This window comes from Neovison vison, chromosome 14 (assembly GCF_020171115.1).
Source record: "Neovison vison isolate M4711 chromosome 14, ASM_NN_V1, whole genome shotgun sequence".
NCBI classification, from domain to species: domain Eukaryota; kingdom Metazoa; phylum Chordata; class Mammalia; order Carnivora; family Mustelidae; genus Neogale; species Neogale vison.
Genome location: NC_058104.1, coordinates 5,629,583 through 5,644,350, shown reverse-complemented (window position 1 = coordinate 5,644,350; position 14,768 = coordinate 5,629,583). Strand labels below are relative to the sequence as shown.

General features: G+C 50.6%; 1 protein-coding gene across 3 annotated transcripts in view; it reads left to right on the top strand.

Moving 5' to 3' along the window:
* TNRC18 (trinucleotide repeat containing 18) overlaps positions 1-14,768 on the top strand; it is an 83,117-nt gene that overhangs the window by 51,051 nt on the left and 17,298 nt on the right. For all 3 annotated transcript variants that reach the window (XM_044232567.1, XM_044232566.1, XM_044232565.1), the window contains 2 exons: positions 1,805-2,077; positions 6,722-6,970. In XM_044232567.1, coding sequence (XP_044088502.1) covers positions 1,805-2,077; positions 6,722-6,970 — 522 coding nt within the window. The remainder of the gene's footprint in view (positions 1-1,804; positions 2,078-6,721; positions 6,971-14,768) is intronic.

Here is a 14,768-nt window from a genome sequence, read left to right as displayed (position 1 = left end):
TTAGAATGTTGGAGGGAATGGGGAGTTGCTGTCTTGACTGCAAGAAGCATCCTGTCCTTGTACATCTGGAGGTCAGAAATGAGCTCAGTTCCTGAGGTCTTTGGCGTGCTCTGAGCCATTGAGTCCCCTGTGTGCAAATGTTTGCACACACAAAGCCATATTCGGATTGCTTGTCTATAACACTGTCTATAACACTAGTGTCGAAAATTCCACTGTCCAGGTGAGAGAAGGGAGTTAAAGTGCAGCAGAGAGATCAGATCTGTGTCCAACTAGATGCTAGCTATAGTAGGTAGCTGGCTCTGAGGAGAGTTCCTCGTTTGTCTAAGTAAGCTGCATGCCCAGTGCAGAGCCCAAGGTGGGGCTCCATCTCATGACCCTGAGTTCAAGACCTGAGCTGAGATCAAGAGCTGGCCGCTTAGCCAGCTAAGCCACTCAGGCATCCCTCGTTTGTATTTTTCACGTAGGCTTTTCTGTAGGTAGATGAGAGCACGCAGTCACAAAGAAGCCAAGAGTGTTTTCTAGCACAGAGATGGGTGGCAGGATACAGGAAGAGAGAAAACGGCTTTGTTTTTCAACTTTGGGTTGTTGGGGTTGGGAGACATGCATGCTTGGTGGGAAGCCAGCTCGATCGTCATCGCCCTCAGTGTCTCCAGCCTGGGATGTGGGCCTGGAAAGGATGGACAGGCCTGATGGGGCTTGTCTGTGTTACCCCTGCCTAGAGTTCTGAGGCCATCCTGGAGTTGGGGTCTTGGTTGAAGTGGAAAGCATAGGTAGGTATAGGCGGAGGCAGCCAGAGGATGGAAACTGCCTCTGCCTCTGACTCACTCCCGCACCCGACACGTGCACGTGCCCATGTAGTTTCTTGTGGGCATGGAGATGGCAGGTGCTGCCAGAGCTTAGCTCTGGTCGTTACTGTTCTCGTGTTCAGCGTGGATTTTATCAGATCACGGGATTACAGTCTTTGGCTGTGGAGCCGTTTTTTCCAATGAAATCTTGCTGGACAGCCCAGCCCCATTTATAAAACGGATCAAAATGGTGTGAGGACGTTTGGGTTGAGGCTGGAAGGGGCCAGAGCTGTGTCCGCTTGATGGTCCCCCTTCCCTAAAGCTGGGTGACCCTCTCCCCGGAAAGTCTCCTGCCCTGTGCAGGAAGGCAGGAGACTTGGGGGAAGCCAGCAGCCGTTTGCTGGTAATGACGCCCTTTGATAGGAATCCTTGAGTTGGAACATCACTTGCCAGTTTCCTTGGTGTGACTGCATTCAGTGGCCATTGCGATGCTCCTGGGCGGGGAGTTGGGATGCGTGTGTGTGTGTGTGTGTGTGTGTGTGTGTAACTGCTCCCCAGTCTGCCTGCGCCGCCCAGCACGCCACCGCAAACTGCTCTTCTGGGGTGGAAGAGCTTTACCCAAGCCCTTCTTTTCTTGCGTCTTGTCTCTCCCCAAAAGGAGCCGTGGGCTGGGTTTAGTGACCTCCATGGCCCTGGCTCAGGCCTTCCTGAAAGTAGGGCTCTTGCCTCCCCCGGGGCCTGGAAAGGCTGTTGGCAGAGGTGGCTGCGTGGTGGGTCTGGAAAGGACGAGCTCTATGAGGCCTGTGGCCCGGGGGCCTCCCAGGCGAGAGTCAAGTTCCAGGCCAGGGAGAAGAGGTCTAGGCGGTGGGACATGGCCTGTTGCACGGCCGGTAGGCACTCGGACCTTTCTGCCCCGGCACGCGCCAGGGCGTTCTCAGAGCCACTGAGAGTGACGAGGGACGCCTCGTCCCCTCCCAGCGCTCCATGACTTACTTTATTAAAAACTACTTTGACTGCAGATACGGACTCAGAGGAAGACGAAGAATTCCTGAAGGACGAGTGGTCTGCCCAAGGCCCGTCCAGCTCCAAACTGACGTCTTCCATCCTGTGTGGCATGGTGGCAAAGAACAAGCCCCCCGGAGGCCCCAAGCTGACCAAGAGGGGCCTGGCGGCCGCCCGAACTCTGAAACCCAAGCCGGCCGCCGGCAGGAAGCAGCCCTTTTGTTTGCTGCTTCAAGAGGTCGAGGCCCGTTCCTCCTTCAGCGATTCCTCGGAGGACTCGTTTGACCAAGGTTACTAGCTCCAAACACAAAGTACCTTCCGTGTTTTCTAGCGAGAGAGTGAGTGAGAGAGAGAGCGAGAGAGCGAGCGAGCGAGCAGGAGATGGCAGGAGATGGCGGGCAGAGGTGGCCCCACCTGGGACTCCTCGGGAAGGGCGGCCGTCTGGGTTCTTGGCAGCGTAGCCTGCTGTATCCGCCTGAGTCCTTCTATTTTTGTTCTTACTTGTACCTGTATCGTTGTGATAACGCCACGGCCTGGCTCTTTTTGAGCCTTTATACGGACTGTTTTTAGTCTCCCCCTCCTCCACGCTCCCCCTCTGCCCCCCTCCTCGCCTCCTCTGCCCCCCCTAGACCACAGGCCTGGGTCGGGTTCTCTCGGAGGCCTCCCGGGGGGACATTTTGTAAATGGAATTCTGTCGTGTGGGCGTGTGACTTGATGTTTGTACCGCGATTTTGGTAATACCAAGCTTTATTAAACATACCGAGTTCATTTTTAACTAAACCCGTGTGCCTTGTCTCTCTTGCTGTGTCCTTACTAGACCATTAGGTTGCCGCTCCCCTCATTCGTTCCTCCTTCCCCTCCCCCTGCCTCCCCCACCCCTACCTCCCCCAAGGGCTAGAGCTGGAAGAGGCGGTCTGCCACTCTCCTCTGTTACTCAAATATCCCTGGTAGCTGTTGGCAGAGCTGTTGGCATGCGTTCATTTCTCAGGCTTAAAGTCAGCTGTGCTCACCTCCAGCTTCATCTTTTGTTTTTGTTTTGTTTTGTTTTTTAGCTGCCTGTTTGTTTTATTTTCTTAAAGCTCTATTTCTATGTAACAGCGGTTTAAAAATATAAACACTTGTTTTCTAACACGTATTTCTGTTTTAAAGGGCGTGTAGGCAGTGCAGGGTCAAGACCATTTGCCGCCCCGAGTTTTGTTGGGAGATTTGAAAGCGTGGGCTTCATTGCCACGTTGAGCGGCGGGGGGCCCGGGGCTTCAGAGAGAGCACTGCCCACTGAGCCCACAGGCCTGGTCAGCTGGCAGCCCCCCCCCCCCATCTGCCTCACCTGTGGGGAGAGGGTGTGGTTCTGTGATCCCTGTGGACATCCTGGTTTTGGCGTCCCAGGGACAAGTGGGGGAGCCAGGGGATTCTTAAGTGTTTCCTCACCCTGGTTTAGGGATTTGCTTCTGGGTGGAGCCCCTTCAGGGATTCCCAGAGTCTAGACCCCGTGTCCCCTGGGGTGGGGCCCGGGCATGCAGGGGCCCACCTGGACGGGAACTGGCTCAGGCCCTGGGACCAGAGGCTACCCTGACTCCAGCTGTGCTCCCGTCCCTGGTCTGCTTTCTCCCTGCCCGCACCTCCCATCCTGACTTGCCCAGGTCCATTTTGGGTGACCAGGAAATGGCACAGCAGGGAGCCAGATGCCCTTGGGACCCATGTTCTCTTGGGCTGTGCGAGAGAATGGAGTTTGGGCCAAGGAAGTGGGGAATTCACTAACTCACCAGTCAGTCTCCTTTGCCCTGAGTCCTGGCCTCTGGACCAGTCTGGCTGGTTCACCATTCTCTTTCCTCCCTCCCTGACCTGCTCCTCTCCCCTCTTGGCTCCTCCCCTTTAAAGCCAGAGTTCCAGCTTCTGTGAGTTGAAGCTCTCCTGCCCCAGCCCCGACCCCATAGAGAAGCAGGCAGCCCCTTCAGATGTCTTGGCACAGGGCCGTTTGCCCAGAGTGGGCAGAGGGAGCCAGAGGCCCCTCAGAGCAGGCCAGACGTGGCAGCGGAGAGAGCCCAGATAGGGGAGGCGAGGGGCCCTGCTGCACGCGTGCACAGACACACACACACACACACACACACACACACACACACTCTCAACACTGGTCAGGTCTTGACAGGGATATTTGGGTAATAGGGTCTTCCTGACATCCGGTACTAAAACACCTGACTGCTTGGCTTTCTAGTGTCTGCTCTCTCCCCCCAGCAGCTTGACCATACCCTCCCCCTTGATCCCTGCCCATGATGCTTTGAATGTCTGTTTTGGTCTCTTGCATTTGCTCTCACGCTGCACTCTGGACGCAAAGCGAAGGCTGGGAGTAGGGCAGACGGCGCAGCGGGTCACTGAGCTTGGGTCCGAGCCTGGCTCGTTGCTCCGTAGGTAGGCAAAACCCTTTTCTTTGTGTCCCCCTGCACCTCCCCTCCTCGGGGTTTGCCCCCACCGGCTATGGCAGCAGCGGATTGCTTTGGCATTTATCGATCGGGTTTTAGAAAACCAAACCGAACCAAGCTACACCAGACAACCCCACATACCGAGCCAAGAGTTTTTTGGTTTTGGTTTTTGTAAGAAAAAGTTTTTCTGTATTACCTTGGGCTGCTTTGTTGGGACTTCTCCTCCCTCTGCCCTTGGTAGGCTCTCTCGCCTCAGGTGTGGACAGCTCCAGAAAGGCTTCCTTGGTCCGGAGACACCCCCTCACCCCCGCCACTGCTCCCCCTGCCCCGCCTACCCCAGCCTGAGCAGACCAGCCACCATGGGAAGCAGCCAGTGGGGGCTTTTCAGGCTCATAGCAGCCGGAGGTGGGGAGGGTCTCCAGAGACCACCAATCTTGCTTTGTGGGAAGCGAACCCTGGTTTTGGGTTTTTCCTTCCAAGTACTTTTTCCATGTCGAGGTGCGGGGATTGGGCTGCTGCTGGTTGACTGGTATCCAGTATAGACATTCCAGGCATCCAGAAACCCAGAGCCAGCCCTCCCCCACTGTACATTGCTGGTGGGGAATCTTTCTGGCTGGGGGAGAGTTCTGAAGTCTCCACACCTGAGCCACCAGGGAAGGCATTCTCTAGAAGGGAAAACTGGCCACGCGTCTGATTCTGTGCCCCCACCCCAGCCAGCCACCGCCCCCCCGCCCGCCACCCTGCTCAAATTGGCCGACCCCAGGGAGGCCTGATGTGGGGGACCCAGGCGCTGCCGAAAGTCTGCCTACACTTAGCCTGCTTTGCCGCTGTGGCCCACTGGGGCGGAGACAACCATGTGATGTCCGCAATGTGGATGGATCGCAAGTGTGCACTGCCTGCTTGCCGCCTGCCTGCCCCGCTGGCCTCCATCCTGCTTCATCCATTGCTCTGGGAGCCGGGCCTCCCCCACTTCCTCTCCCTCCTCCCTCTCCTCCCCATCCTCCTCCTCTTCCTCTTAACAACCCTCTGTCTCTGCCTCCTTCCTTTCTCAACGCCCTTCAGGGATTCCTGAAACTCACGTCCACCTCCCTCACCCCAGAGACCCAGGCTCCCTTGGAAAGTTGGGTAGGCAGACCCCCTGCCGCCCTTGGTGCACCCGGGGCCACCACTTGGGACTGCTGGTTGCACCCAAGCAAGCAGAGGTGGCTCGGGGTGTGGCAGGAGAACATGGAGTTGACTGGCTGTGTCTGGCCCTCTCCATTCCCTTAGCCCAGGCATTCCCTGCCCAAGATAGAGCGGGGGGTGGGGGGTGGGGGGTATGGGCCACCTTATCTGCTGCAGAGAGTCGCCTCTGGCCTTGCCTGGCCCTGCCCTGGGCTAGTGGCCCCCAGAGCCACCATCACGTGCCCAGCACTCCAGGCAGAGTTAGCGGGTGTCCCTGGGCAGTTAGCCCCCAGTGCCCTCGCCTGCCCACTCTGGCGGTGTGAGGCTGTCTCCCCGGGAAGGTCAGGAGCAAGGTTGTAATCTCCCTGCAGTCTCTGTTCTTGGTGGAGAGCTTGGTTCACATGCAGGGGACACCCCTTTCTAGGAGACACTGGGTGACAAGACAGCCAAGGAGCCCTGGGTTTGAGTTCTGCCCGAGTGCTCGGCCACGCCAAGCCTCAGTCCCCTGGCGCAGAGTGAGGAGAACTGACCTGCGTGCCCTCCCTCCCTGGCTCCCCATAGATCAGGAGGCATAGCCAGCTGTGGCTCCCTTGGCCCTGGGGACAGTGGTTTCTTTTTGTACAACAGGCTGGTCCTGTTTCTGTTTGGTCCTTGTTCAGCCTGCAAAGTGCTTTCTCCTTAGCTGGGTGCGTGGGTTGGGAGGGCCGGCCCATGCCACAGATGAGCAAAAGTGCTCCCAGAGGGCCAGGATTTACCCCAGGCTCCCCAGCTCAGGGGAATTGCTGGGAGTCAACTTTGGACCCCAGAGCCTGCTCAAGAAGAGATCGAACTCTACCTAACTCCTGTCACTAGCCCCAGAACCCATGCCCCGCCACCCCCACCAGGCCCCTGAGTCCCCGCCACCCTCACCCCACCCCCTCTCCGCCCCTCCCTGGCCTCCTCTTTCCTCTTCTCCTGCCTCCTTTCTCAGCCTTCATGTTGTACGTCGGGGCGTGTGTGTGCGTGTGTGCGTGAGATGGTGGAGAGAGCTGTCTCCAGTCCTTGTCTGTGTGTCTGTCCCCCTCCCCACGGCACAGGTGCATGTTGGTGTTCCCCCTTACAGAAACCCTCTGATTCCCAAAGCTGCTGCCCACCTCTGGGCTGTCCGGGATGCCCACGTCTTGGGCTTGCTTTGATGGGGGCACTGGGCCATCAGCCGGGGTTGGGGGGATCTGTGGGCTGGTATTGGAACCACCCCTGGCTGATGAGGAGTGAGGTGCTAGGCTGGAGCCGTGCGCCTCTCGCTGTCGGGGCGGTGGGGGGCGGTACCTGCTGAGGCCAAGGCTCTGACTCGCCCCCTGTTTTCTGCACCAGATGAGAGCTCCGAGGAGGAGGACGAGGAGGATGAGCTGGAGGAGGAGGAGGAGGAGGCCGGCAGCGGCTATAGGCTGGGGGCCCGAGAGCGGGCCCTGTCGCCAGGCCTGGAGGAGAGTGGGCTTGGCCTGCTGGCTCGCTTTGCAGCCAGCGCCCTCCCCAGCCCCACAGTGGGGCCGTCGCTATCAGTGGTGCAGCTGGAGGCCAAGCAGAAGGCCCGGAAGAAGGAAGAGCGGCAGAACCTAATGGGTAAGTACGTACCTGCAGGCGGCACGCAGGGACACACCACTGTCCCATCCTGCAGACCGGAAACGGGCTCGGAGAAGGGTAGGGGCAGAGCTGGGGGCTGGGGGAGCCCTGCCTTGTGGGTCAGCCCCATGTGAGCAGAGTGGTACTGGTACTTGCCCCAGGAGGGGGTTCCGGAGCTATGCAGGCTGACCTTCACTGTTCATGCCCCTGACTTCCCCCGTCATAGCCTGACTCCCCCATTTTAGGTGCCCGGTGATAGGTAGCTCCAGGAAGCAGAGAGGCCTCAGGTCTGCACCGTGGGGGGCTGTAGAAGCCCAAGGGAGGCTGCTCCAGGCAGGGGACACCCAGGCTGACCCATGAGAGAGAGGTGGGAATCGGCTAAGCATACGTAAAACTAGAGGTATAGGCCCGCTAAGTCTGGGCATTCGAGGCGGTTCACTTGGTGAGATGGGCATGAGGCCTGGGGTCGGGGCCTGGAAAAGGTCATCACTGGGGGTGGTCATGTGCCGTGTCACTGTTAGCCGTGCTTACTGTCCCATTTCCCTGATGGGCAGATGGAGACAGCTGGCCCTCAGGCTCGGGCAGGAGGCTAGGCCTTGTCCTGGCCCTACTTCCTTCCTCTTTACATCCCCAGCCTTCTTGAGACAAACAGGGGACCACCTTCTAGGCCCACCCCCATTCTCGCCTGGCCAAGTATCCCCTCATGGGGTGCTGGGGAACATGTGTGTTCAGGGTGTGCACTCACCTGGCCTCAGCCTGGTTAAGTCCTCGGCCTGGCCTTCCTGCCCTTTTCTGAACCTCCGGGGTCCATGTGAGGCCCTCTGGCAGGGGCTGTGACAGGGAGAATGAGCACTGGGGTGCGAGCCTGTTCTACCCGCTGGATCTCCCCCAGTGCCCCTGGCTTCATGTCCTGCAGGCTACAGGACAAAAGCTCGTTTCTGTGGTCTGTACCGCCTCATGGGACCTCATCTCTGGGGCAGCCTCACAGTCTTTAGGCCCTGACCTTGCCTCCTTCAGCTCTTCGTTCTCCCTCCCTTTCACCCCCACCATGTCCTGCCATTGTTCCCTGGGGGATTTGGGCCTGGCTCTTCTGGGCAGTGGTGCTGGCTTCCCTTCTGCTTACTCCTCTTGGGTATTTTTCATACATAAGCAGCTAGAGGGCTCTTAAAGCTCAACCTGGACCAGACCACTTCCCCTGCTGAGAACCTCTGACTGGTTCCCTGATGTCCCGTGGTCACATGCCGCCTGTCTGACCCCTTCCCCATTAGGTTTTTGGCTACCCAGACAGCATCCTCCTGTCCACAGCCCCTGTCCTCATCCCTGAATGCGTCAGCTATCTTAGAATTCGCAGGCTTCTGTGTTTTATATCCAGGTTCTCAACTGTATTGGCAAAGAGTGCCCTTTTTATACTTTAAAGTCTGAGGGGTCTGTAGTGATGTCTCCTTTTTCATTGTCAAACCAGATAATTTGTTTCTGCTCTGTTTCTTAATCAGCATGACTGGAAGTTATCAATATCAACAATTTCTGCTCTTTCTTATTTCCTTCCTTCTCTTTTGGTGTGTTTCCAATCATTTCCTATTTTTTAACATGCAGGCCTAGGTAATCCACTGATCCACCCAGGTGCCCCTCATCTTCATATTTAAAGTGAGTCTCTTACAGACAGCTTAACAGTTGGGTCCTTTTCCTTTTCTTTTCTTTTTTTTCTTTTTAAAAAAGATTTTATTTATTTATTTATTTGTCAGAGAGAGAGAAAGAGAGAGGGGGGTAGAGAGAGCACACAGAAGCAGGCAGAATGGCAAAGGCAGAGGAGGCAGAGAGAGAAGCAGGCTCCCCACTGAGCAAGAAGCCCGATTTGGGACTGGATCCCAGGACCCTGGAATCATGACCTGAGCCAAAGGCAGCTGCTTAACAGACTGAGCCACCCAGGCGCCCCAGGGGAGTTTTAGGTTCATAGCAAAATTGAGAGGAAGATACAGAGATTTCTCTATGCCCCCTGCCTCCCCACCACATGCACAGCCTCCCCCATTATCGACATTCTCCCTCCCAGTGGTTTCACTTGTTACCACTGAGGAACCTACAGGCCACAGACGTGTCACTGTCACCCAGAATCTGTAGTTTACATTAGGATTCACTCCTGGTGTTGTACATTCTGTGGGTTTGCGCAGACGTATGTAGGCACCATTGTACGGTCATACAGAGTAGTTTCACTGCCTAAAAGTCCTCTGGACCCCACCCCTTCATCTGTCTCCTCTCTGCATGCCTGGCAGTCACCGGTACTCTGTCTCCATAGTTTTGCCTCTCCAGAATGTCATGTTGTTGGAATCATAAAGCCCGGGGGCTTTTCACATTGGCTTCTTTCAATTAATCGTATGCATTAAGAAGTTTCTGCATGTCTTTCGTGACTTGTTAGCTTGTTTCTCTTTAGCTCTGAATCCTTTCGCATTGTCTGGATGGGCCACAGTTTGTTTATTCCTTCACCTACTCAAGGGCGTCTGGGACATCTTGGTGACATCCGAGTTTGGCAGTTTTTTGGTTTTTTTTTTTAAAGATTTTATTTATTTATTTGACAGACAGAGATCACAAGGCAGAGAGGCACGCAGAGAGAGGGGAGGAAGCAGGCTCCCCACTGAGCAAAGAGTCCAATATGGGGCTCGATCCCAGGACCCCGGGATCATGACCTGAGCTGAAGGCAGAGGCTTTAACCCACTGAGCCGCCCAGGCGCCCCGAGTTTGGCAGTTTTAACCAAAGCTACTATAAACATCTGTATACGGTTTTTTTTTTTTGCATGTGGACGTAAGTTTTCAGCTCCTTTGGGTAAATACCAAGGAGTGTGACAGCTGGGTCACATGGTAGGAGTCCTTTTGGTTTTGTAAGAAATTGCTGTAATGTCTTTTGTGGTGGCCGCCCCGTCTTTGCATTCTTTTTCTTTTCTTTTTTAAGATTTTATTTATTTATTTGACAGAGATCACAAGTAGGCAGAGAGGCAGGCAGAGAGAGGGGAGGAAGCAGGCTCCCCACTGAGCAGAGAGCCCGATGCGGGGGCTTGATCCCAGGACCCTGAGATCATGACCTGAGCCGAAGGCAGAGGTCTAACCCACTGAGCCACCCAGGCACCTGTGTGATGGTATCTTGTTTGAATTTGCCTCTCCCTAGTAACACGACGTGGGACATCTTTTTGTTTGCTTATTTGCCATCCGTGTAACTTGTGGTGACATGTCTGTTAGGATTTTTGACCCACTTTTTAAATTGGGTTGTTTTCTTAATGTTGGATTTTAAGAGTTCTTTATCTGGTTTTGGAAAACAGTTTATCAGGTGTCTCTTTTGCAAATATTTTCTCCTAGGCTGTGGCTTGTCTTTTCATTCTCTTTATAGTGTCTTTCACAGAGCAGAAATGTAAAATTTTAGGAAGTCCGGCCTCTGTGGATTGGTCCTTGGTGGTGGTGTATCTAAGGGTTCACTGCGAGACTCCAGGTCATCTAAATTTCTCCTACATTATCTTCGAGGAGATTTTGAATTTTGTGTGTTACCTTTAGGCCTGTGATCCGTTTGGCGTTAATTTTTTTTTTTTCATTTTGAGTTAATTTTTTTTTTCACTTTGAGTTAATTTGTAAAGGGTGTAAGATTTGTTACATTTTCTTTCTTTCTGTGCATCTCCACTGGTTCCAATACCATTTGTTGAAAAGACCTATCCTTTTTTCCATTGTATTGCCTTTACGCCCTTGTGAAAGATTATTTGACTATATTAATGGGAGTCCATTTTTGGGGTCTCTTCTGTTCCATTGATCTGGTTGTCTTGTCTTTTGCTGATAACGTGATAACTCGTTGTCGTGATCACTGTACCTTTATAGGAAGCCTCGCAGCTGGGTACTTCTAGTCTTCAGACTTGTTATTCTTCCATCTTGAGCTGGCCATTCTGGGTGTCTTGGGTCTCCATGCAAACTTTGACATTAGTGTCTTGGTATCCACTTTTGGGATGTTGTGCAGAATTGTATTGAATCCATAGCCCAAATTGGGAAGAATGAACATTTGACAATATCAAGTCTTCCTCTCCTTGAGTGTGGAAATGATTTTCCATCAGGGTTTTGTAGTTTTCATCCGATAGATCTTGTGCATATTTTGTTAGATTAACCTAAGTATTTCATTTTGGGGGGTGCTAACGCAAACAGTCTCGTGTTCTAAATTCCAAATTCAACTGATTAATTTCTAGTATGTAGGAAAGTGAGGGACTTTTTATATATGAAGGTTGTAAAATGCGTCCTTGTTGTAATGGCTTATCAAATCCAGATTTTTTGGTTGATAGTGTGAGGTTTTCTACATAGACTCTTATGTCGTCTGTGAACAAAGGCAGCCTTCTGTCTTCTTTCCCTGTCAATATAATTTCTTAACCTTGTCTTAGTCCATTAGCTAGGACTTGCGGTATGATACTGAAAACGAGTGGTAACTGGGGACATCCTTGCCTTGTTCCTGATCTTAGTGGGAAATCCTCTAGTTTTTCTCAATAATTATGATGGAGGGTTTTTATGGTTCTTCTTTATCAAGTTCAGGAAGTTCTCTTCTATTCCTGATTTAGTGAGAGTTTTTATTATGAATTTGGGTTGGATTTTGTCAAATGCTTTCTATTAATATGATGAGATTTTTTTTCTTCTTTGGGCTGTTGATGTAATGGATTACAGTAATTGATTTTTGGATGTTGAACAATAAATCTCACTTAGTTGTATATAATTTTTTTTCGTACATTGTTGGATTTGACTTGCTCATATTTTGTTGAGTATTTTTTGCATTTATGTTCATGAGAGATACTGGTCTGTAGTTCTCTTGTATTGTCATCTTCTGGTTTAATACTTCTGGTATTAGAGTAATTCTGGCCTCTTAGAATGAGTTCGGAAGTATTCCCTCTGCTTCTATCCTCTGGAAGAGATTGTAGAGAAATGGCTTAATTTCTTCCTTAAATGTTTGGTTAAACTCAACAATGACCTCATCTGGGCGTGGCATTTTCCATTTTAAAGGTTATTAATTATCGATTCAATCTCTTTAATAGATAAAGGTCTACTCAGATTGTTTCTTCTTGTGTGACTTAAGACCTTATTGCTGGATAATACTGCATTTTATGAATGTACCACATTTGGTTTATCTACTTAATGGGTTTTGTTTCCTTTTTGGGCTGTCATGAGTAATGCAGCTGGGAACATTGGTGTATACGTTTTTGTGTGGTTGTGTGTTCAGTTGTGGCTACAGATCTAAGGGTGCACTTGCTGGGTTATTTGGTAACTTGGTATTTAACCTTTTGAGGAAATGCCAAACTTTTCCAAATATACCACTTATATTTCCCCCAGCACTCTGTGAAGGTTCCCATTTCCTCCCCAGTTCCTCCCCAATACCTGTTATTATGTCTTTTTTGATGATGCCTTATTTCTTGGAGAGGAAGCCATTCTAGTGGGTGTGCTGCGATCTTTCATTGTGGTTTTGATTTGGATTTCTCCTGGTGATAGGAGGACCCTTTCTGATGTTTAGCAGCCCTTTGTATGTGCAGAAATGCCTATTTAAACCCTTGACTGACTTCTTAATTGGGTTGTCATCCTGTCATTGAGTAAGAGTTCTTTGTATATTTACCTATAACGCTCTAATTAGAAACATGGTTTTGGAAGTATTTTTTCTCCCATTCTGTAAGTTGTCTAAAGTTTTAAATTTTGATGATGACCAAAGCTATCACTTGTACTTCTGGTGTTTGCATCTTAAAAAAAAAAAAAAAAAAAAAAAAAAAAAAAGGATTGCCCCACCCAAGGCCAAGATTCAGTCCTGTTTGCTCCTAAGATTATGGTTTGTGACTTACATTTTAGGCTGTGATCCATTTTGAGTTAATTTTTGTGTATGCAGGGATGGAGGGGTCTTTGCCTGTGGACAGTGTTGTCCCCATATCTTTGTGTTGAGAAGTCAGTTCTTTCTCCATTGAATGGTCTTGGTGCCCTAGTGGAAGGAAGATCGACAGAACATAAATATGAAGGATCATTTCTAGACCCTCGGTTCTAGTCCATCAGTGTAGACGTCTGTTCTTAGACCAGCAGCACAGTCTAGATTACCACAGGAATCTTTCTTTGTAGGAGGCTTTGCAATTGGGAAATACGAGTCCTCCATACTTGTTCTTTTTCAAGACTGTCTTTCTGCCTCAGAGACCCTTGCATTCCATATGGATTTTACGATTAGCTTGTGAATTCCTGCAAAAAAGCCCACTGGGATTACGAATAGGAATTCTGTTAAATCAATAGGTCATATTTGGGAGTACTGGCATCTTAACAGTGTAAACTTTTTGATCCATGAACATGGGATGCCTTTCCCTTTATTTATGTGCTTAATTTTTTCCAGCAGTGTTTTATCATTTTTACTGTACAAGTCTTGCACTTATTTTAATTTGTGAGTATTTTTTGATGCTGTTGTAAATCGAACTCATCTTTGCAGTGTTCATTGCTAGTATATAGAAATAGAAGTGATTTTTGCATATCGATCTTGTATCCTGCAACCTTGCTGAACTTATTTGTTCTAGTAGGTTTTTAGTAGTAGTTTCTATAATACAAGATGTGTCATCTGCAAATAGAAATAGTTTTATTTTTTCCTTTCAGATGTGTATACCTTTTATTTATTTTTCTAACCTAATTGCCTAGGGTAGAATCTTCTGTATAATGTCCAATAGAAGTGGGAAGAACAGGTATCTTTGTCTTCTAATCGTAGAGGAAGAATATTCATTCTTTCACCATTAAACGTCATGTCAGCAGTGAATTTTTATGGATGTCTTTATCAGGTTGAGAACATTTCCTTCTGTTCCTGGTTTGAGGGATTTTATCATGAAAGAGTGTTGGGTTTTGTCCGTTACTACTTCTGTGTCCGTTGAGGTTGTTTGTGTGTGTTTTTTGTCCTTTATTAATATGGTACATTACATTGATTTTCTTTTTTTAAATTGAATTTTTTTTTTTTTAAGATTTTTTATTTATTTATTTGACAGAGAGAAATCACAAGTAGGCAGAGAGGCAGGCAGGGAGAGAGAAAGGAGGAAGCAGGCTCCCTGCTGAGCAGAGAGCCCGATATGGAGCTCGATCCTAGGACCCTGGGATCATGACCTGAGCCGAAGGCAGCGGCTTAACCCACTGAGCCACCCAGGCGCCCCTACATTGATTTTCTTATATGTCGAAGCAACCTTCTGTTCCTGGAATAAATTTCACTTGGTCATGATGTATAATCTTTTTTTGTATGCTTCCCGATTACGTTCATCTCTGTTTATAAACTGTATCTTCCTAAGGGACTGACCATTTAATCATTTAAATATGTCCTCCTCTAACAATTTTTATTGTAAGGTCAGTTTTGTCTGATACTTAGTGGAGCACGTTCCGCTCTTCAGTTGCTGTTAGTGTGGTTTATATCCTTTCCATCATTTGACTTTTAGTCTCTTTGTGTTTTACCCTTCTGTTTTATATCTCTAGTGCTTTGTCGGGTCTGTTCCTCCTTTACCACCTTATTTCTTGGGGAGGGGGTAGGAGCACAGGACCCCGGGTGGAAGTCAAGGGCACGGGCTCAACTCCCTGCTGTGTCACCATGTGGCCTTGAGGCCTGGGCAAGTGCTCCTGCTCTCTGGGCTTCTTGCCTGCCCCCACCCCAGGGCCCTCCAGAGAACATACCCCCACCACGCACCGTTCTTGCTGCCCCACTGGCCTTGTCAAGTATTTAACCTCCAACCTTACTCATGCAGTCCCGCTTCCCTCTTCCAAGCACGTGTCCACTGTCCATCACTGCCCTGTCCGCCCGGCAGTC